Below are 21,436 nucleotides of genomic sequence, written 5' to 3'. Positions count from 1 at the left end.
TAGAGGAAATGTGCCAAAGGATTAAATTATAGAAGAATGGCTTTAGTCCCTAGCTAAATTAATTATCTATCATGACTTGACAGATGGATGATTGATTAGTAAGTAGCTAGAAAGAGAAGTTGGGATTGATAAGCATCAACATGAGTTCCCTAAACTCAAATTATTCTAAGCAATTTGCTTAAATTAGTCTTATGAGTATATTTATCCTGTTTATGCAACAAAGATGTTCTAAGTGCCTCCCATGGGACGGGCACCAACCTCAGCACTTGGCAGGCATCAGAGAATAGAATAAAGACCTCTGTCCTTGGGGAGCTTGCATTCTACCGGGGGGTAAAAAACAATATACTACAAACATAATAACAAAATTAATTAAATTGTGTGTTAGGAAGTGAGAAGTGGTATGGGAAAAGAAAATGTTGAGCTGGTAAGGGGAACTGGGAGTGCTGGAGGTACAGAGCGAGGTTTGGAATTTAAACAGAATGGTCAGGAGACAGCTCATGGAGAAGGTAATACTTGACAAAAAAAATGCAAAGAGGAGGAGCTGACCATGTGGATGCTTGGAGAACAGTAAAGGCAGAGGGGAGACATGTATAAAATCACAAGGCAGCAGCATGCCTAGTGTGCTGGAAGGATGGCAGAGAGGCCAGTGTGGCTGGAATGAAGTTATCAAAGAAGAGAGGAGGCAGGGTGGGTGTAGGGAGGAGAGGTAGGCAAGTAGCATAAAGCCTTATAGGCCATTGCAAGGACTTTGGCTTCCACTCAGCAAAATTGAGAACCATTAGAGAGTTTTGAGCAAAAGTGTGACATGAGCTGACATGAGTTTAATGAAGCACCCTGATGGCTGTGTAGGGAATGGACTCTAGCAAGGTGAGGATGGTGTCAGGGTGCTCAAGGGGATTGCATGCCAGAGAAACAGGCTTCTCTTCAGAGAGTCAACACTTAGTTAAAAGGTGAGGTGAAGGGAACTTTGGAGAAATTGTGCCTTCCAGAGACTTCGCTGATGTTGGGCCATGCATTCCAGAAAGTGTGGCAGTAGGGCATCAGGAGCTAGAAAGCGGTGAGATATGGGAATAGAAAAAGGAATGTGTGCTGCCCACGGAGACTAGAGGGCAGGAGGGGAATGGGTTTCCTGTTATCAGACACGAATTGAGATGAAAAGCTTAATTTCCTTAGCCCTGGTGGACTCAGGGTAAAACTCAGGACTCAGGCAGAGGCAGACTGGAGTGCTAAGAGGTAGCACATGGTAAATATCAGGGGCATTAAGAGGCAAATATGGGGACATTGGACATATGGTGAAAAATATCATTTTGGACAAGATGGGGGAAAGGGGATTTTAACAATGTGCCTTGTATTAATTATTTCCAACAACATGAATTCCATTTCTAAGGTCAGGCAACCCCTTTGTTGAGCAAGAGCTGCCTTGTTAAAATGCAAAACTCCTCTGTCCCACATCTCACATAGATCTCTAGAGTTAGGACCCTGTACCCAGCAGCTCTCAGCAGCATAGTTTGTATCAGCTGAAATTGGTTACAATTCAAATGCCCGTCCATGATAGAACAGAGAAGTAAATTGTGGTCATATATGTGATGTGACAATACTGGACTCCCAGCCACAGGAGTCAACATAAATGAACCTCAGGACAGAAGTTACTGAATGAAAAAGCCAATTACAGAAGGATCCACACGGGATGATTCCGTTTATATAGAGTTCAGCAGTAGGCAAAACTCAATAGTGCTTCAATGTATGATAATGGTAGCAAAATTATGAAATAAAGCAAGGGAATGATTAGCACAGAATTCAAAATTGTTATCTCTGGTGGAGAAAATGCGAGGAGCAAAGGATCAGGGAGGTATATTCTTTAAACTGTACGTATATAACATAGACTTTTTGTATCTGGGATAAGTATAACCCTTCGACCCAAGAGACAAGGACCTTCATCCTGGGACATATTTTGGTTTGCTCGGACTGCACCCCTCCCCATAGGAAGAAGTGGAAGAGGAGCCAAGAGAAACGCCCACTGGGAGCCCCTACCTCCTCTTCTGAAACTGTACGGATCCCCAGGAGATTCCCGAGTTAAGGGCTTACAGGCACATTCCTGGGCCTTTCTTAAGTCCATCCTTCAGAGAGGAAATTGTAATGCCTGAGCACAACCTAGACTGGAGGAGGGAGCAGTTTGTGGTGGGAGAGGCACTGGTCTGTGGACAGCACTCACTTGTGCAGGCTGGACAGTCATGTGTGTGCAGCTGGCCTGTCCATTTCAAAGAACACATTCTAAAATAAAAATTTTATAATATTACATGTTGTAAAGGACAGAATCATTGTGATTTTGCTCTAACATAATAAATTTCCTATTGTCTTTTCTTTTTTGCAATAGCACTCCTGGTTCTTCTTTGCAATTATCCTGAAATCAATGGCCCAGCACTTGATTGACACAAATAAAATTCAGGTAAGATTGTAGGTAATACACTATTATCCAACAATTGTGCTGATGAATATGCTCTCATTAGTTTCATTTTTATTTACTTTGTAAACCTTAGCAATTTGAGTTAATTGCATTTTAAGTGGGAGAAATGATTGTGTGTCAGTACAGGTCCTACGGACAGAAGATCTGAGTTGATAGTGGGTCCACTGGCTTCAAAGATCCACCCAACAGTGGACCCACCATTAACAATTTTAGTTAGGACTCTTATATTGATCCCTGTAAGTTCCCACTCTAACAGGGTGGATGTGATGATCCTTTTGGCCTTCAAATGTCAGTATCAACTCAGATCTTGTGTTTAATAGTTTAATGGTGCCCCTCTTCCCAGTATGGTCACCTGAGTACATAGCTGTAGGGCCCTTTGTAGGAGGGCTGACAAAATCTTTATATGTATATACGTAACCGAAGTATTGGAGGGGGCTCTGTCTTTTAGAGACTCTGTCTTTTCTTCAATCAGTGTGTACCAACTCTGAAAAGTGACTCAGGTCCAGGAAGAGGAAAATGCCCCGTGAATATTTTTTGGAGCAAACGTCCTCATCTTCTATAGTCCATTCTTGCCTTCTTGGTGGATTAAACATCGTCATTGTTGGTTGCTGTCTGTTTTTCCCATAGGGACCCCACATATTATTAAGTAGCTCTACAACTCCCTGAGAGTCCTCCACCTTGGCTTCCCTCCAGCCTCGCCATCTGTTACGATAATCACAGCCTTCTGGCTCCTGGAGGATAAGTACAATCCCATGGCCTCTGTTATTTTGGTGAACATCATCTCCATGGCCATTAGTGAGCCAGCACTGTCACTGCCTGTCTCATCTGCCATTGAGAGACCACTAAACTTCTTAGAGATGTCGGTCCAGCACCTTTTGATGACTTTGGGGTGGATAGTGTGTTTTCCAGACCTTGCTGTAAAACTTGATCCTCCAGGGGTTCTTCTGGTCTCAGTATATGCATTTCCACTTTCCTCTGCCTCTTTATTCTTTTTTCTGTCGTCTGCCAGGGCCCTCAAGCATTCTCACTTTCACTTTGCTCAGAATGTGCCATCTGTAGCGCTCTAAGAGCCATCCTAACAATGAGTGGGATTGTTTCATCCCAAATCCTGATAAAGTGCCCCCATGTCAGTGAGTCTTAACTGATTCACTCTTCTTTCTGGCCTTCTTGATCAAACACATTTATCATCCAATCTCAAAGGAACTTGCATGACTCCTGCTTACAGCTCCTTCGGGTATACTCTCTGTTTTATCTTATTAGGCCCAGCAGGTTCACAGCTGGGTTAAGCTGGACCTTAACCCTGGTTATAAGCCTGAGCTCCAAGGGAGGAGGAGGGACATCTCCTGAAGGATTTGTCTGCTGCCTTGCTGGGAAAGGTTTTTGCAGAGCATCCCATCTAAGAGAAATGTTATCTCTTAGTAGGGAAGTATGCAGAGTCACCATCCTCAGGTCATCCACCCAGATATTCCCATCCATGCTTCCACACCACAGGTCTCTCCAGCCATGGCTTGACCTAAGCATAGCAGATCTGCCTTGGCTGGATATTTAATCATCTCCAGAGCTCCCTAACTTAACTCTTAGATCTTATATTTGCTTTTCAGCTGTGTCTGCTCTCCCTCTTCCAGAGATAAGATCCTCCTGTCAGGAAGGAAGAGAAAATCTAATATGAAGATAAAAATGATTCATATCTCTCTGTTTTTCAGCTGTGTTGGAATTAGGAAACTTCATCACTTTAATCCTTGCCCTTCCACTAACCTGTTAGATGATAAAAAAGACATTTAACATCTCAGAACCTGTTTTCTCATCTGTAAAAAAAACAGATTGGACTAAAATCCTTTCGTTCCCACCAGCACATATCTGCTCAAATAGATCACAGACACCCTTATAAACAGTTCAGAATATAGGAACTCATCATGTATGATGTCCTTGTGTCTAACCATTTGTCCTCACTGATTCCAGTTTATTTCTCACTGTCCTCTTCAGGGACAACCCCACTCCAGTTTTCTTCCAGGGGGCCATCCTCCAATTTTCTGACCATCTCCATGCATCACAGTACAAAAGACCTGATACCATCACTTGACTCAAAAGCATTCACAAATAAACACCTCTCAAAAAAAATTAAAAAAGAATAAACACCTCTCAAGTTGTTTGCATTTTCTTTTCAGCTGTGACAGTTTTTGTCATCATAGAGTGTGGGAGATTTGAGGACCTCAAGAAAGATGTCTGGTTAAGTCCCCTGAGAGGCAGATAGCACCTCCACATCACCCCTGCTCTTTTGACCAAGGAGAGTTCCTGTTTGCTAGGAACTCCTAAGTGCCTTCTCTGCACTGATCTCTAGTAGCACAAGGTTCATTGTACTGGCTAACCTTTTGTTTCCCACCAGCCTCTTGTTCCTAAAAAAACTGCCAAATGCCTGGACCTCAGCCAATGCATTCTGTACCTGTATGTCATACGATAGCCCAGATTCTCCTAACATGCTCTGGCTCTTTTGCTTGGGATCAGACTATGCTATCCCCTTGCCCCCTTTCTTCCTCTGTCCTGACACATAAATCCGCAGTCCCTGGAATAGAAATTCTCCCACCTTGAGCCTTTGGGATATACTTCTGGAGAACAGTTAAAAATACTACTCGTGTATTTACCAGTCAGAGCATCTTTGGGTTGAAAGTGGGAGTAGGCCACAAGGGGAGTTTGGAAAGACAAAAGGAGAAACAGAGGAAATATCAAAGCCCAAGGTGTTAACACGTGTCTCTGTGTGAAGGAAATGCTGGTGCTGGTCTGTTAAATGAATCTCAGAGGATTAACAAAGAGAAAAGAGAGAATCTACAAATGTGCCTTGATTATTTAAAAAGTGAATGTTGCTTTCATGTAGGTGAATTGTTTACGGTTATTTCCCAAGATACATGGAGCAGAATTAAAAATGATGTGTGTGATTAAATCACTTAAGTTTATTTGTTGTCAGTTTAATTTAATTTCCACACCAAGTGTTAACTATACACGGAGGGTAGCTATAATATCCCAAAATATCTATATAGCAGTGTCCTGGTATATTGACTTAGAAAAAATTCAATGCACATAAGCACCTGAGGGCCTAGACTTAATGAAAGAAAAAGAAGAAAGGAAGGAAGAAGAAAGAAAGAAAGAAAGAAAGAAAGAAAGAAAGAAAGAAAGAAAGAAAAAGAAAGAGCAAAAACCAGTGCTAGCCCACAGCAGCATCCCACAGTTGAACTACTGTTTGTTCTAAGTGATTCCTATAACTTCATTTTCCATTTTTTTTATACTTGCAGCATAGAAGGCTGGGCACAGAGAATTTTGAAAATACATAGTTCAGGCTATCTCTAAATTTTGTGTTTCTATCTATAGTGAAAATGTGAGGCTAATTTTAAAGCCAACTTGTAAAGATGAATCAATCTTGCCTATCTCGTGCGAAGGCTTTTGTAAATTCACTAACTACAGAGAGATGGGAAAACTTAGCTGCCTGAAAATTTCCCCTTCTGTGCAGGAGGTCCAACAGGATGAGAAGAATCCTTGACCTGAGAGTCATCTTGAGGGACCCATAGAGTTTATTTAGGTCAATGGATGTATGGGGTGGCAAGTCTCTTGACTGTGAGGTCCCACTGGCACCTGCTGTGGCATATGCTGGGACTGTGAGGTTAGGACCAGCTTGTACCAACTTGCAACCACAAGATGGATAAAGGCTGAGGATCTTCTGTAAAACACAGTGATTACAGCTAATAACAGTGTGTTGTATTATTGAAATTTGCTAACAAAGTAAAACTTAAATGTTCTCACACAAAAGAATAAAAATGTGAGATGATGGATATGTTCATTAACTAGATGGAAGGAATCTTTCTCAATATCTTTGTATCAAAACACCACAATGTGCACTTTAAATATCTTATAGTTTTATATGCCAATTATACCTCAATAAAGCTGAAATAAATTTTTCAGGAAAGACAATCTGGAACTTACTAAAGAACATTTCAAACCACCACCTGTGCTCACACATTTACTCATTCATTGAACTCTTATAGTTGGGGAATGCCTGGTCCTAAAAAATCAAAATAATTGATTTTCAATTAGAGAACTATGTGTCAATGTAAATCTAGAATAATATTCATTGTAATTATTTTCTAAGAGACAAGGAAGGGGAATTAAGATGAGAGAGATCATAGAACATGTTACATCTCTACACCATTTGAATAGTTTGCAATTAATATGTGTTTTACTTTTTAATGAAAAAGTGAAAAAATCATTGGCCAAAAGAGATGGAAACATTAAATGAAAATGATGGAAATCATGATCTTGAAATTAAGAGTTTCTATTTTACTATGGCTTTCAAATTTTCAGGACTCTTTCTGTTGGATGCTATACGAAGTAAGTCTTTCAGTTTATTATTTTCCAGGCTTAGGATTTCACATGCCACATTATAAAGAAATGATCCATTCTTTCCTTAGCTTTCTCGAGCTCAGAGATTTCCGGAATCTTACCAGAATGAATTGGACAATCTCGTCATGGTCCTATGTGATCACGTGATTTGGAAATATAAAGATTCACTTGAAGAAACAAGAAGGGCAAATCACAGCGTTGCCAAATTTCTTAAGGTATGGTTCAACAAGCTTGCATTTCCTTTCAAGCCTTCATGATCTTGGATGCAAGATACTCTAAATGTCAATCAGTTCACATCTCCATTTATGATCAAGTCAAAACTAGCACTATTAGGTGATTACTATTATCTATGCCTCTTACTTTTTAATAGTTTTTCCAACTTTGAGTCACATAGAACAAAAACCAAGCTTCAATAAAAGTATCCATTTGAGCATTGTCAAATCATAGTATTTCTAAGTATTCTTAAAAAGAAAATTTTAAAGGAAAAGCTGGACTCTGGCAGTATTATCTTGAGCATTTCTGCCCTTGAAGAGGGCATATCATTCTGGAACAATGATATCAAATAGCCACTTTGGGAACTTTTGATAATTTGGCATTTTTGTTGTGTTACCTTCAGGTTCTTTTTTACACGATGAAAATATTATACACTAATCACATTATTAAATGATCAATTAAAGTGTTGAGAAACTGCTTACTAAACTAGATAGATAGAAGATAGATGATAGATAGATAGATAGATAGATAGATAGATAGATAGATAGACATGTGTGTAGTATTATAGTTATGTTTCTTTGGATTACAGATGAAATTGAGAAGAAAATAATGCTTAGTCAAAACAACAACAAAGCTAATGTAGAATGATGGTATCATTTAACAGATAATACATCCAACTAGAAAGGGGCACCTGGGTGACTCAGTCAGTTAAGCATCTGACATTGGTTCAGGTCATGATTCCAGGGTCCTAGAGTTGTGCCTTGTGGCAGGCTCCCTGCTCCACAGGGTGTCAGCTTCTCCCTCCCCACTGCTCCTACTCTCTCTCTTAAATAAATAAAATCTTTTAAAAAAATACATCCAACTAGAAAGATAATATTTTTCTTTTATTCCTTCTTTTGCCCAACTATTGACTATTATAATATCTTAATGTAGCCACGTTTCCTATATCTTTATGGTAGACACTAGAACATACTAGATAAGTGTGAGAATTTATAAGTAAATACTAACAATATAAAGAAAGCTAAAGCCATAGAGGTAGATGTAAAATTACTCCAAATTATCTTTGGTGAGTTTTAATCCAGTCAGATCTGTCTTTAATACATTAAACATCACTTCAAATTATACATTATATTTGATCTCATCTTAAATTCACTGTTTTTCTTCAATATTTTGCTTCTCTTTTTTTTTTTTTTTTTTGCTTTTTTTGCTTTTTTTTGCTTTTTTCTTGCTTTCAGAAAGAAAAAGGGATGGTCAGGATTAGTGATAAAGAGGATAAAGGAGAAAAAATTACTCTAGTTTTCTACCACATTTTAAGAAATAAAGTTTAGTACTATGCTAGTAGTTTCTATGAAGTGCTTTTATATATGAGGAGATTTAGAAGAAAATGATAAACTGTCCAATATGTAAGCAAATTATGTTTAAGAAACATCTGCAAAAAAAGAAAAAAAAAAGAAACATCTGCAATATTCTTCCCTAAATTGTAAAGAATGACGAATATGCAAGTCTTTTAAAAGGAGAAAAGACCTTTTAGCCACCCTCCTTGGCTTAAATGCCCTCTACTTGTTGGAATAAATGTATGTCTTCTGGGAGCTCATTTATACAAAACTTGCTTCTTGTGGTATATAAACTAATGTCTCACTTGGGGGCAAGTAAAAACTGTCCAAGACTGAAAAGAATAGGATGGAGTAGAAGGCTAACGGTGTACCAGTGATTCTGTGAAATCTGTGGGTAAAATGCATGGCCTGATAATAGATAAATAAATATAGTCTATAGTCTTAAAAGTCTATAAGATTTTATGGATTAGGTGGACTGCAAATCGAAAACAATACTTATGTGGTTTGTAAGTGGAAACAGTTCCCTATGTTGTACATTTTAGAAGTCTATCCTACAAGCATGGCTTTCTTTTTCTTTTTCTTTTTTTTAATTTAAATTCAATTAGCCAACCTATACTACGTCATTAGTTTCAGATGTAGGGCTTAGTAATTCATCAGTTGCAGGTAACACCCAGTGCTCACCACATCACCTGCTGTCCTTACTGCCTGTCACCTTGTTACCCCATCCCCCTAACCACCTCCCCTCCAATGACCTTCAGTTTTTCCCCTAGTTAAGAGTCTGTCATGGTTTGTCTCCCTCTCTGATTTCTTTCCACTCTGTTTTCCCTCCCTTCCCCTTTGATCCTCTGCCAAACATGGCTTTCAAATTTTAGTTGTAATGGCATTTATTTGACACAGAAAACTTTTGTAAAACTTTTGTAAAGATTATTAGAGGAGTCTTTGGAACCAGAAGAGGAAAAGGAAAAAGAAGAGAGGGTGATTTTTTAAATGTAAATCTGAATGTAGTCATTTGGCACAATGCCTGTGAATTGATGAACTTGGAGCTTTCAGTGGCTCGACATTTCCCACTCCTGCTATTAGCATTATAAATATATTCCCAGGAATCTGATAAGGGTTATTTGCTCAATTCTGGTTTTAAATGACTTTTGCCTCTTTTGATTATTAAATTCTACATTAGTGATCAAATACTATGAAGGATCTGGCTTTGGAATTTCACAAATGAAATATAATTTTCATGCCACAGTTGTGCCAAGGTTATTTCCTAAGAATGGAGAGAGCAGTGTCTCTGATGTGGGCATTTAAAAATGCCCCCAGGTAAGAATTCTGTACCCTCCTTTATGTCATATTGTGGGAAATTAATATTTTTGCAGCAAATAAGCCAAAACCTTGTACATTTCTCTGGCTGTTCTCTCCTGACAGTAGATAGGATACAAATGGATCCATGAAAGCTATGGGACTTTTGTCGTTTTTCTTTTTACTGCCAATCTGGGTCACAACTTCAGTTCCCTGAGTGAACCCATCTAGGTACTCTTATGCAAGCACAACACCAAGGAGATAGCAAAGGAAAGTTCATTGTGATTTGTATTTTCCTGCTCAGACAGACATAACTTTTGACCCATGTACCTGACTAATCCCTTTATTTCAGTTAACTTTGGACAACATTTGGAAATTATCGAATTTAGAAGACAGCCTTAGGGACACCTGGGGGGCTCAGGGGTTGAGCATCTGCCTTCAGCTCAGGGCGTGATCCTGGAGTTCCGGGATCGAGTCCCACATCGGGCTCCCTACATGGAGCCTGCTTCTCCCTCTGCCTATGTCTCTGCCTCTCTCTTTCTGTGTCTCTCATGAATAAATAAATAAAATATTTTTTAAAAAAATAGAAGACAGCCTTAGTTTGTAGCAAAATATGTTTAAAGAAACATCTGTGATATTTTTCTATAAACATCACAAGAAGGTGGATAAGTGAATCTCTGAAAAAGGGAAGGTCTTCATGTTTACGTATTTGACTTGAATATTCTGTGATTTTTTTTTTTAATGTTTTCTGTAGAGCTCATCCATGCAAAAGTTGCTATGGGTTGTACCTAAGCTAATGTCTAGTGCAGAGGCAATGGAAATGTCTAGCGCAGGGCAAAGGAAGGCATCCAAGATGAAAAAGGGAACAGTAGGACCAGTGGTTTTGTAAAACGTATAAAGAAAGAGCAAAGATACTCATTTGGTTTGTTTGCACTTGGGGATCTCATACACTTCATTGAACGAATTAAGACTAAAATTACCATTGTCCTCACAATTGGTTAAATAAAATAAATATTGCTTAATTACAACAAAATATTTTTGCACATAATTTAGAATATGTGGTTTTTAATTTATTAAACCAAACTGAGAAAATTTTGGTAGAATATAAGTTATCCTCCAGATTGGGAATCTGCTAACTTTTTTTGTAAAGGGCCAAGTACTGAACATCTTTAGCTTTGCAGGGCATACAGTCTCTGGCACAACTACCCAACTTTGCTATTATAGCACAATACAGCCATAAACCAGTCACGGTAGACAGTATGTAAATGACTGAGTGTGGCTATGTTCCAATAAAACTTACTTACAAAAATAGGCCGTTGGAGCTTCTCAGTAGCTTAGTCTGTTAAGCATCAGACTCATGATTTCGGCTCAGGCCATGATCTCCTAGGTCGTGAGATCAAGCCCCTCAACATCAGGCTCCCTGCTCAGTGGGGAATCTGCTTGAATTTCTCTCACCCTCTCCCTCTATCCCTCTCCTCTCTCTGTCTCTCTCTCTTTCTCTCGAATAAATCTTAAAAAAAAAATAGACAGCTAGTTTTGGGTGATGTGCAGTGGTTTGCCAAAGCCCCCTAGAAATTATTTTCCACTAGTATAAATTATTTTTTTAGAAAAAGTAGAGAGGACCCTACAGACATCATCAGCAAAGGGCTGAAGAGCCTCTATACTTAGGGTTTAGCAGATGCTGGGATGGACCACACACAGGAGACTCATGACAGGAGAGACACTTGATGAAGCTTGACCTGCAGGAGGGCTCTCGGTAGGCAGAAGATGGATTCTGCTGATCTTGTATCCTAGGAATGACCCTTTTTCCCTCACTGCCCCTTGGAACAAGCATGACAACTTACCCTACAGAAGAACTCTCTTCAATCTTAAGAAACCCCACATGGGTTTTCCTATATCCCCAGGGCAGGCAGCTTTCTCCCTATCTTCCCTATTCACTAATGCTAGAGTTCAACCCCCTTCAAAAGCTTTCAGGTCTGCTCTGCAGAATAACCGTAGCCCCTGGGAAGTGACAACTGCCACTACTCTGGTTCAGTGACAGAACTCACCAAACCCTGCTCCATTGAGTCAAAGAGCCCCGGTGTCTTCACCACGGACATCCTCAGGATTTTTTTCCACCTACTTTTTTATTAAGATGTTTCTAGAGCCTATAGTTATATTGGATGGTCCTCCTCTCCCTGTAAGGTCAGACCCAAACCTCTTTCCAACAGAAAGAAAACAGCAGGGAGTCTTCTCTGGAAAAAGCTCCACAATGAGGATATTCAGAGGTTGGGGACTTCCTTCTGCAGCTGGAGAACCTGCAAGGATTTGACATACCCACTAGGACCCTACATTGTGCAGAAGTTGCAAAAGCCCCTTTTCCTTCCCTCCTCCACATCACTTTACATCTTCTGAGCGTATGACTATGCTCTGGTGTCTACCTCTCATCACGGTTCTCCTGGCAGATAGGAGGATACAGGAGCCACTTACTTTTTAGTGAATGGAAAGTTACCAAAAGAACTTAAATTCATATTAAAAATGAAAATATAAATGAGGCAGCATACTAACATAGTAATGAATGAGTAGGTACATAAAAATCACTCATAAGAAACCAAAGAAAGGGGCACCTGGGTAGCTTAGTGGTTGAGTGTCTGCCTTCAGTTCAGGGCATGATCCCAGGGTCCTGGGATCTAATCCCACATCAGGCTCCCTGCAGGGAGCCTGCTTCTCCCCTGCCTATGCCTCTCCCCCTCTCTCTGTCTCTCACGAATAAATAAATAAAATCTAAAAAAGAAAGAAACCAAATAAAAGGGGAAAGGAAAAGGAAACAAAAATAGAAATGACCTCCCTAACAATTGGAAGAACATTATCAGAGAAAAGAGTTCTTCTTTATATACAGATGTATTCCAACAGGAGACCTTCCACTTGGTATACATACTACCTATGTCAAAGATTTTATGTCCAGTCCTTTCTGAGAAAAGAGATTTGTTTGTGAAATTGAGAAAAAATGCACAGCTATCACAATGGACCATCCTGGACTCTTTAGATAAGAAAGAAGCCCTTCCATATAAATGGTGCAGCAGCTAAAAGATTTTTCCCATATAGTGTGCATTCTCACATAAGTGTGGATGATGGAATCAAACTCATGCACACAGTCATGACCTCCATATGGCAACCTGAAGTAGTGCCTCCCCAAGATATGGTGTCAGTAAATATGATCTCTGCCTCCTACTTCACATTTTTCCCTTGCATGCTCATTTGGCCACTGTTCGCATGGCCATTGGTCTTTTGGAGAGAGCATGCTGGGCCAACTTGGAATGTTCGCCTGTCTCCTCCAAACCAGCCTGCTCTTTCAGACTCTCTATATTACAACTAAGAGAGTTTGACAACAGAGTTAGAGATAGAAATCTCAGGGTCTGTTGTCTTCACTCCTCAAATTCAAGCTGCCTTGCCTGGAAAGAAAATCATTCTGTTGAAGGAAGCCAGAAATTTAAAAAGGCTTTCCTGGCCTACCTCTGGGAGTCGAATTACTTAAAAAACAGTAATAAAATGTAACTAATTGATTTAAAAAGATAAAGAGTTAAATAAAACCTAAAATCTATATAGAAAAAAAAGGGCTATTATATTTTGCTGCAGAACTCCTAAGTGGTATTTTATAAAATTGACAAATAGGGGTGTGTAACTTTCTGGTGTGTGCACTTTATCTAGTGTTTTAATTAGTTGCCATACTTGGATGAATGCTTCAACATATTGTAGAGATTTTTTTAAACATTTATTACACATTTAGTTAAATGTCATTTTACCTCAATATATTTAATCACCTTTTCTAAAATCTTTAATGACCTTTAAAGTAAAATGTCTGAATTTACAATTTTATTTTTTTTTTAGCGCTGTTTTACATTTATGGACCGGGGCTATGTATTTAAGATGGTTAACAATTATATCAGCATGTTCTCCTCTGGTGATCTCAAGGTAAGAGCCAAATGCAAGAGTGATTGCTTTCCAAGCCATTGCATTATAAATAAATCAACTGGTCTTTGGATTTGTCTACCTAACACATTAGCCTATCCATTCTCTGCATCAAAAGATAATTTCTATCCCAGTGAGAGGCAGCCTTTTAAAATGGTCCATCTGAGTTAGTGTCCCAAGTATTTTCTCAATGGGGGCTTGGAATATATAATTAACATGTGTGTTTCTCTTTTATTTCCTATGGGTGGTAAGAGGAGTGAATGTTTTCAACTGCAATTCTTCGTCAGGTTTGCGTGATATTGTCTTGGTTGCAGCACTGAAAGTTTCACTTTTCTGTAGTTTTTAAGTCTAGGGCAAAATAGGCAGTTGATTCCCCTTCCCAAATAGGGAGAATGTGTTTGGCAATAGACTGGGAACAGTGTTGTTTAGAGAGCAGGGATTCTCAGAATGTGGTTCCCAGACTAGCCATATCAGGGCTATGGCAGGTGAGGCCCAGAAACTTGTATTGCAATAAAGCTTTAATGTGATTCTTATGTACTTTGAAGTTTGAAAACCACTGAGCTAAACCAAAATGCTGGAGAGCTGAGCTTGAGAAAGAGTCAGAGCTAGGGCACAAGAATAATTGCAAAGGTGGAAGGAACCAAGGCCAAGGTCTGCTACTGCTTAAAAGATACATTGGGACCATTTTCTTTCTCTTAACACTCTGCTTTTAAGATTTACATTCTAGAGAGAAAATGAATGACCAACCTGCTTTGGGTCACTTCCCTGTCTTTTAAGGGAGGAAGACCGGGCACCTGAATTAAAAGCTCCCCATTGACCTTTGCCCATTGGGAAGAAGGAAAGTCCCCAAGGAGTAATTATCTAGGTATTGGGAAAGAATAATAAACATAGAGAAGCCAAAAATAAATAATTATCTTCTCATATCCATTCATGCCATGCTTAGGAATCTGAACATTATTTTTTTTGGCAATGGAGATTTACTTTTGACTAGGGGGTTCTATGATTATATGCCATTTGGGTTTTGAGAATCCAATTCCTTCTGTAAATATATTTCGAAAGAATATTCTTTGTTAGTGCTCCAATTATGCATGAAATTTACAGAATATCCTTTTAAGTAGAATTCCAGTAGGCCTAAATTATTTATTTTTCTCAGAGACCAAAAGAACATACTCAATGAAAAATAATTAACATACAATTTAATTATACTCCTTTTCACTTTGATGCACAAAGGATTAAGTCAAATACTATTCTTGTTTGAAGTGAAAGCATTTTAAATTATTAACTAAAGTTGCCAGAAAATATAATGCTAACACATCTAAACAAATAGAATAGATTTTATTTTGTTAGCTGGTATTAGTGAATATAATGAACACAACCCAACTGGATCTTAAAAATTGATTACTTATTCTGCACGACAGTGAAAATAGAATATTGATGAATGTGCTCATTGTTCCTTCTTACGTGATTGTTTTTAACACGTGTATTAAGCCATCTTAGACCATGTCTGTATTCCATTTATCACTGTCTTAATCAAAACATTATTGAGAAAACAGGCCTGTTTGCAAGGACAGGAGAGAGGAGAAATTAAATAATTTAACCTGAGAATAAAGGGCCTACAGAGAGAGTTATCTAGTCTTAGATCACATGGGCCATTGTCTTCCTTAGCCCTGGGTCAGAAGGCTTGATTACAGTGAGCTCCTCCCTGAGATGAGTGTATTTTTAGAGCTCTGTACCTGTGGTGAGGCACGAACCCTTTCAGAAGAAACATGTGCTGATATAAGCTAAAGAAGTGGAAAATACCACCCTGTAAGATCCTAGCTTATGGAAGCTCAATATAGGTCTACAAATGGGATAATTTCCTGAGGAGGCCTTGACCAATCTCCAAATACAGGGAAGTCCTACTGCTTTTACCACATTAGAGGGAACAAGAAACTTCAACTTACAATTACCCAGTGGTTGGTCACACAAAAGTCACTACATCTTCTTTCTAGGTTTTAGATTCAAGGGGCTTAGTGATTGAGTGTCTGCCTTCGGCTCAGGGCATAATCCCAGGGTTCTGGGATCAAGTCCCATGTGGGGCTCCCGCAGGGAGCCTGCTTCTCCCTCTGCCTATGTCTCTGCTTCTCCTCTCTGTGTCTCTCTTGAATAAATAAAGATCTTAAAAAAAAATTCAAGTACTGATTTGTTATTAATCTTCTTGGTGTGTAAATAATAGTCATTTGGTTCACCTGTTTTTCAGACCTTATGCCAGTATAAATTTGATTTTCTTCAAGAAGTATGTCAGCATGAACACTTTATTCCTTTGTGTCTCCCCATAAGATCAGCAAACATTCCGGGTAAGAATGTCCAGAATTTTCAGTTTCCCACAAAGTAAACATTCACATTTGTTCGTGTGTTTTTACCTTTGTTTATGTGTTGTTATTTTCCTGTTGCCTTGGTCTTGGTTTGCCTGAAGCTGTCACGTGGGCATTAGGCAATCGGGCTAAAATGCAAAAGTAGTGGCTGGCTCTATATTTCTCAATTTTTTCTGTTTCTCCTTGTATTAAAGAGAAGGTCAACAAAATTATAAAATTGGTTATTATAAATCAAGGATTTTTAACTTATAGCAATCCTTTTAGTATATTGGCTCCAAAATAAATCTTTCCTTTGATTTTGAAAAGCATGAAATTATGGAGAGGAGAAGTTCTACTTTATGAGTACGTTATTCACTTAAGCTTATCAGTCAATGTGTCTCATTATGTTTAAATACAATTCCACTAAATGAGTTAAAAACCAAAACACCTGTTACTTGAAAAGGAGAAAGGAAGGCAGGCAGGAGGAGAACACTGTAAATACACCGTACCTCTGGGTTAGAAAGAGCCCCAGATGTCTGTGCAGGGAAGAATGGGGCTCTACATTTCCAATACTTGCTAAAACATAAATGATCTACAGAAAATTTTTTCATTTATAACTTTTATTAATATATTATATATATATATACCTAATATAGATAGGCAGATACCAAGATGATCATCACACATCTAGCCATCAGAAGCCAATCAAACATCAAGATGCAAAGAAAACACTAAAATGACTTAGGAACTTAAAATGTACTGCTTCTATTTCACAATGCATGCAAATATGGAATCATGATGTTGTACATGTGAAGCCAGTATAATGCTAAATAGTCAATTACATCTCAAGATGTGAAGGAGGAAGGTAGAAAGGACGTGAGGGAGGCAAGTGGGCAGGAAGACAAGGAGGAAGAAGGAAGAAAAAATACCTTTCTTCTAAGCAGTGAGTAAGAGTGAGTAAGGGCACCTGAGTGGCTCAGTCAGATAAGTGTCTGCCTTTAGCTCAGGTCATGATCCCAGGGTCCTGGGATGGAGCCCCACACCAGGCTCTCTGCTTAGCAGGGAGTCTGCTTCTCCCTCTGCCCCTGCTCTTAATCTCTCTCTCATCCTCTCTCATAAGTGCTCTCTCTCTCTCTAATAAATGAATAAAATCTAAAAAAAAAAAAAAAAAAAAAGCAGTGAGTAAATTATCCACAGGGCACAATTCTGATATTCATGGAAAGCAGAAACTAAGATGGTAAAAAGCCTCCTCACATGTATTGCAGTGTCTTCTATATGTATTATACAAAACTAATATTTGGGATGGAAAATAGGGTAAAGTACATTATCAAGCCTGTAAAAAATGTTTTCATTTTATTTTAACTTATTTATTTCTCATGTTTCAAGTTTTTATTTAAATTCTAGGTCATTAACATATAGTGTAATAATGATGTCAGGGGTAGAACTTAATGATTCATCACTTACATACAATACCCAGTCCTGATCACAAGTGCCCTCCTTAATGCCCATCCCCCATCTAATGCCCATTCCCCACCCACATCCTTCCAGCAAACCTTGGTTTGTTCTCTGTCCTTAAAAGTTTCTTACAGAAGAAAAAAATCAAAGGGGGGGACACCTGGGTGGCTCCGTGGTTGAGCGTCTGCCTTTGACTCGGGTCATGATCCCGGGATCTTGGGATAGAGTCCCACATCGGGCTCCTGCACGGAGCCTGCTTCTCCCTTTGCCTATGTCTCTGTCTCTGTCTCTCTCTCTCTCTCTCTGTGTCTCTTGTGAATGAAAAAAAGTAAAATCTTTTTTTAAAAGGTCTCTTACGATATGTCACACCATAAAAGTTTTGTCATTTTAATCTTAAATATAAGCTATTTGATTCCATTAAGGAATAAACATAAGCTATTTAATTTGTTATTTCTTTCTAATTTATAAAACATTTCATCTAAATACCTTTATAGAAAAATAGGTAAAAATGTGACTTTGGACAACTTCTGTTTTGTATTCCTTCTCATTTTTTAACTAGTGCTAACTTATTATTGGGTTAGACAATCTGGTTAAGATACTCAAGAAGAGCAAACCTGTTTTATCATTTTGATTCCAGATGTTTACTGTTTGTCAGTAGCTCAGGAAAAGGCCTGATAGTCTCTTTGTGGATCTGATGTTATCAGCAGTGAACATAAAGAAATACGTTTTGTAGCATGCAGATTTCTGATAGAAAAAATAGGTGCTCAGGTACAAGGCCAAGAATTAAAATAATTCCATTTGTGGCTTTCTGTTTTTAAGGGAACGACCAACCTATGGTATTTGTTTTCAAAAACAGAACTTTATCGAAGAGACTCACTTAGAATTTAGGACAAGATATTTTAATTTTTAGTGTAAATTACACATAGTTGGGGCACCTGGGTGGCTCAGTCAGTTAAGCGTCTGCCTTTAGCTCAGGTCATGATCTCAGGGTCCTGGGATCCAACCCCTCATCAGGCTCCTTGCTCAGGTGAGAGCCTGCTTCTCTCTCTCCCTCTGCCTGCTGCTCGCCTACTTGTGCTCGCTCTCTCTCTCTCTCTCCCTCTATCTGTCAAATAAATTAATTAAAAATAAATAAATAAATAACCCATAGTTACTGAGTATAGTGTGTATCTGAGTATGTGTATGTCTGAACTTCTTGTTTATTTACATTAAATCCAGATCCCTTGACACCTTCGGAATCAACTCAAGAGTTACACGCATCAGGTAAATAATTATATTTTATATTACATTATCTAAGCATCAATAACCATATCATAATCTGATAATATTGATAGATATACATACTACAAATTTCCAGTTTCCAGATGCCAAAAAATCGTCATATATTTAACATTAGCATACAATCCAGATAGTCAACAAGCTGACTGAACTTTTGTTCAGATAATTAGATGCTCCCCCAACTTGAATCCCTTCATATTTTATTCTCCAGAGTTTGACTTTTTCTTTAAATTTCCCAGATCATCTGACATTTTCTGAGGGTGTATCATAAATGAAATTCCTGGGGCACCTGGGTGGCTCAGTGGTTGAGCATCTGCCTTCGGCTCAGGTCATGATCCCGGGGTCCTGGGATCAAGTCCTGTATCGGGCTCCCCACAAGGAGCCTACTTCTCTCTTTGCCTGTGTCTCTGCCTCTTTCTCTGTGTCTCTCATAAATAAATAAATAAAATCTTTTTAAAAATTCCCAGCTATATGTAACATGTTTGTTCAGCGTAACTAGCTTTCTTTGATATGTTTCTGTTAGTAAACTACAGCCTGATTTTTCAGCTAGACTCTCAAGATTGAAATTTTTTTTTCTTAAAATAGGTTCATAACTTATAAAATACTCTGGGCAGAACTTTTGTCTGGCGTTGGGGTGGGAGTTACAAATTATTGTTCTACTTCTGGCTCCTCATGAATACTCACTATCTGTTTTTAACCTAACTAAGCCCCTTGGACCAGTTTCCTGAACTTCCACATTCCCTGTTCTCCCACCTCCAGGGCATTTTCAGAGATTACAAAACTCCATATGTTTAATTTGCTCCTAGTAAGCGATGAACTGGAATATTCCAACAGTTTAATACATCTAACGGGTAACCCTGGAGGCTTCACTGAGATAACACCAATAAACTGTTTAGCCCAGTGTTGGTACTCAGTCCATGTTCTAGAAGTGGACGCTAGTCCTGTAATTAACAGTTACCTTTAGGAAGCACAATGGGCAATTCTTAAAAACTGCATTCCAATTCCTCCATAATTCAGGCTCAAAATTTTGCAGCCCCTTTTGGCTTTCCTCTTCTTGCTCCTTCACATTCTTCAGCCAACTTGTCCTTGTGATTTTTCTTCCACTACCTAGTTTCTCCTTTCCCAGCTCAGATGCATCTCACTTCTCCCCTCCCTCCCCTGGAGCCAAACATCCTGCATTATAGCCCTCTCCCCACATTTCCCTACAAAATAACTTATTTATATCCTGTCACCCTGTGAACAAATGAATAAATACAGATCTGATCAGGCCACTGATCCCAAAGCCATTGGTGATGTAATACTTTCCACAAAATTCAGTGCTAAATGGTGGAGGGTCCTGGATGCCTACTAAAGAATTTGTGCTTAAGTCTGTTCATCATCTGGCACCAAGTGCCCCCCAAGTTTCAAATCCTACCATCCCCTTCTTGGCTGCTGTGCTGACTGGTATCCCCTCAATCTGTGCTCTCCACACACTGTGCTTTCAGAAATTGGTGTCACTGAAACCCTGCCCCCTTGTCCTCCCAACCTCTTCTCATCCCTCCATCACCTCTATTGTCTCCCAACCCTGTGCACCTCCAAACCTTCAGCAGCCTCAGATTCCCATCTCAACATATTCCTTCCGATATCGTCTCCTGATGCCTCCAGACAGAAAATAAACTTTTCTCCTCTCAACTCTTGTAACATTGTAGACATGCCACTTTTGAGCAGTTTGACCATTGACAGTGAGTATGATTGGTAGTAGTCTACACAGGATACTTCCTGAATGTTCCTCTCTCTCATTTCTCATCCCTGTAGCAAGACTGCATTACTGAATCTCTCCCTGGTAGTGAGAGGGCTGATAGTTGTGGGATAAATCTTTCTGAATTATAAAGTGATCATTTGGTGTTCAATAACATGATCTCTTTACTTTCCTCACAAAGATATGCCTGAATATTCGGTCACGAATGAATTTTGCCGCAAACACTTCTTAATTGGAATTCTGCTCCGAGAAGTTGGCTTTGCCTTGCAAGAAGACCAAGACATCAGGCACTTAGCTTTAGCTGTCCTAAAAAATCTAATGGCTAAGCATTCATTTGATGATCGATACAGAGAACCAGTGAGTGATTTTCTTTTCTCCCTTCCCTAAACACCATTTAATGGCTTACTGCATTAAATGCATATCAAACTTACAAAACTATTGATTTTTATGTGAGTCATTTCTTTTGGATACCTTTCCACCTAGGAGAAGCAGGCCCAGATAGCAAGCTTATACATGCCCCTCTATGGCATGCTTCTGGACAATATGCCAAGGATTTACCTGAAGGACCTATATCCTTTTACTGTCAACACATCTAATCAGGTAAGTTTAGAGAATATTTCAAATGTGCATTTTAATAAAGAGTTTGCCTGGATAGCTATTTTTCCCCTGATTGTGAGCAAACTGAGAGGTGCCAGCCATTTTGAGACGTTCACATCAATGTCATTTGTTCCGATTGGTCCTTGAAGCCACCTCATCCATCATTTTCCTCCCTTCTCTGTATCACCTTCTAGTTCAGTCCAGTTTTTACCAGGTTCCTCTGTTGCATGCATGGCCCCATTCTCAGAGTGTACCTCCTCCCCAGCGACCTTTCTGCATCGGCTTTATGACCACCTGGTGTTAGCATAGCCAAGTGCTTCAGTCACACGGAGGAGTGGCCTGTTTGTCATTCCTCCTCTACTGAGCCATCATAGTGGCTGCACAACCAGCCACTTGA

At 39.1% G+C, this 21,436-nt stretch overlaps 1 protein-coding gene across 13 annotated transcripts in view; it reads left to right on the top strand.

Moving 5' to 3' along the window:
- Window positions 1–21,436, top strand: part of DOCK10 (dedicator of cytokinesis 10) — a 260,328-nt gene that overhangs the window by 201,142 nt on the left and 37,750 nt on the right. For all 13 annotated transcript variants that reach the window (XM_038573971.1, XM_038573966.1, XM_038573967.1 and 10 more), the window contains exons 27-33: window positions 2,375–2,446; window positions 6,919–7,065; window positions 13,558–13,641; window positions 15,878–15,974; window positions 18,645–18,689; window positions 20,624–20,799; window positions 20,926–21,042. In XM_038573971.1, coding sequence (XP_038429899.1) covers window positions 2,375–2,446; window positions 6,919–7,065; window positions 13,558–13,641; window positions 15,878–15,974; window positions 18,645–18,689; window positions 20,624–20,799; window positions 20,926–21,042 — 738 coding nt within the window. The remainder of the gene's footprint in view (window positions 1–2,374; window positions 2,447–6,918; window positions 7,066–13,557; window positions 13,642–15,877; window positions 15,975–18,644; window positions 18,690–20,623; window positions 20,800–20,925; window positions 21,043–21,436) is intronic.

This window comes from Canis lupus, chromosome 25 (genome assembly GCF_011100685.1).
Source record: "Canis lupus familiaris isolate Mischka breed German Shepherd chromosome 25, alternate assembly UU_Cfam_GSD_1.0, whole genome shotgun sequence".
In the NCBI taxonomy this organism is placed as follows: domain Eukaryota; kingdom Metazoa; phylum Chordata; class Mammalia; order Carnivora; family Canidae; genus Canis; species Canis lupus.
Note: the sequence above shows the minus strand (reverse complement) of the source record. Positions and strands in the feature narration are given on the sequence as shown.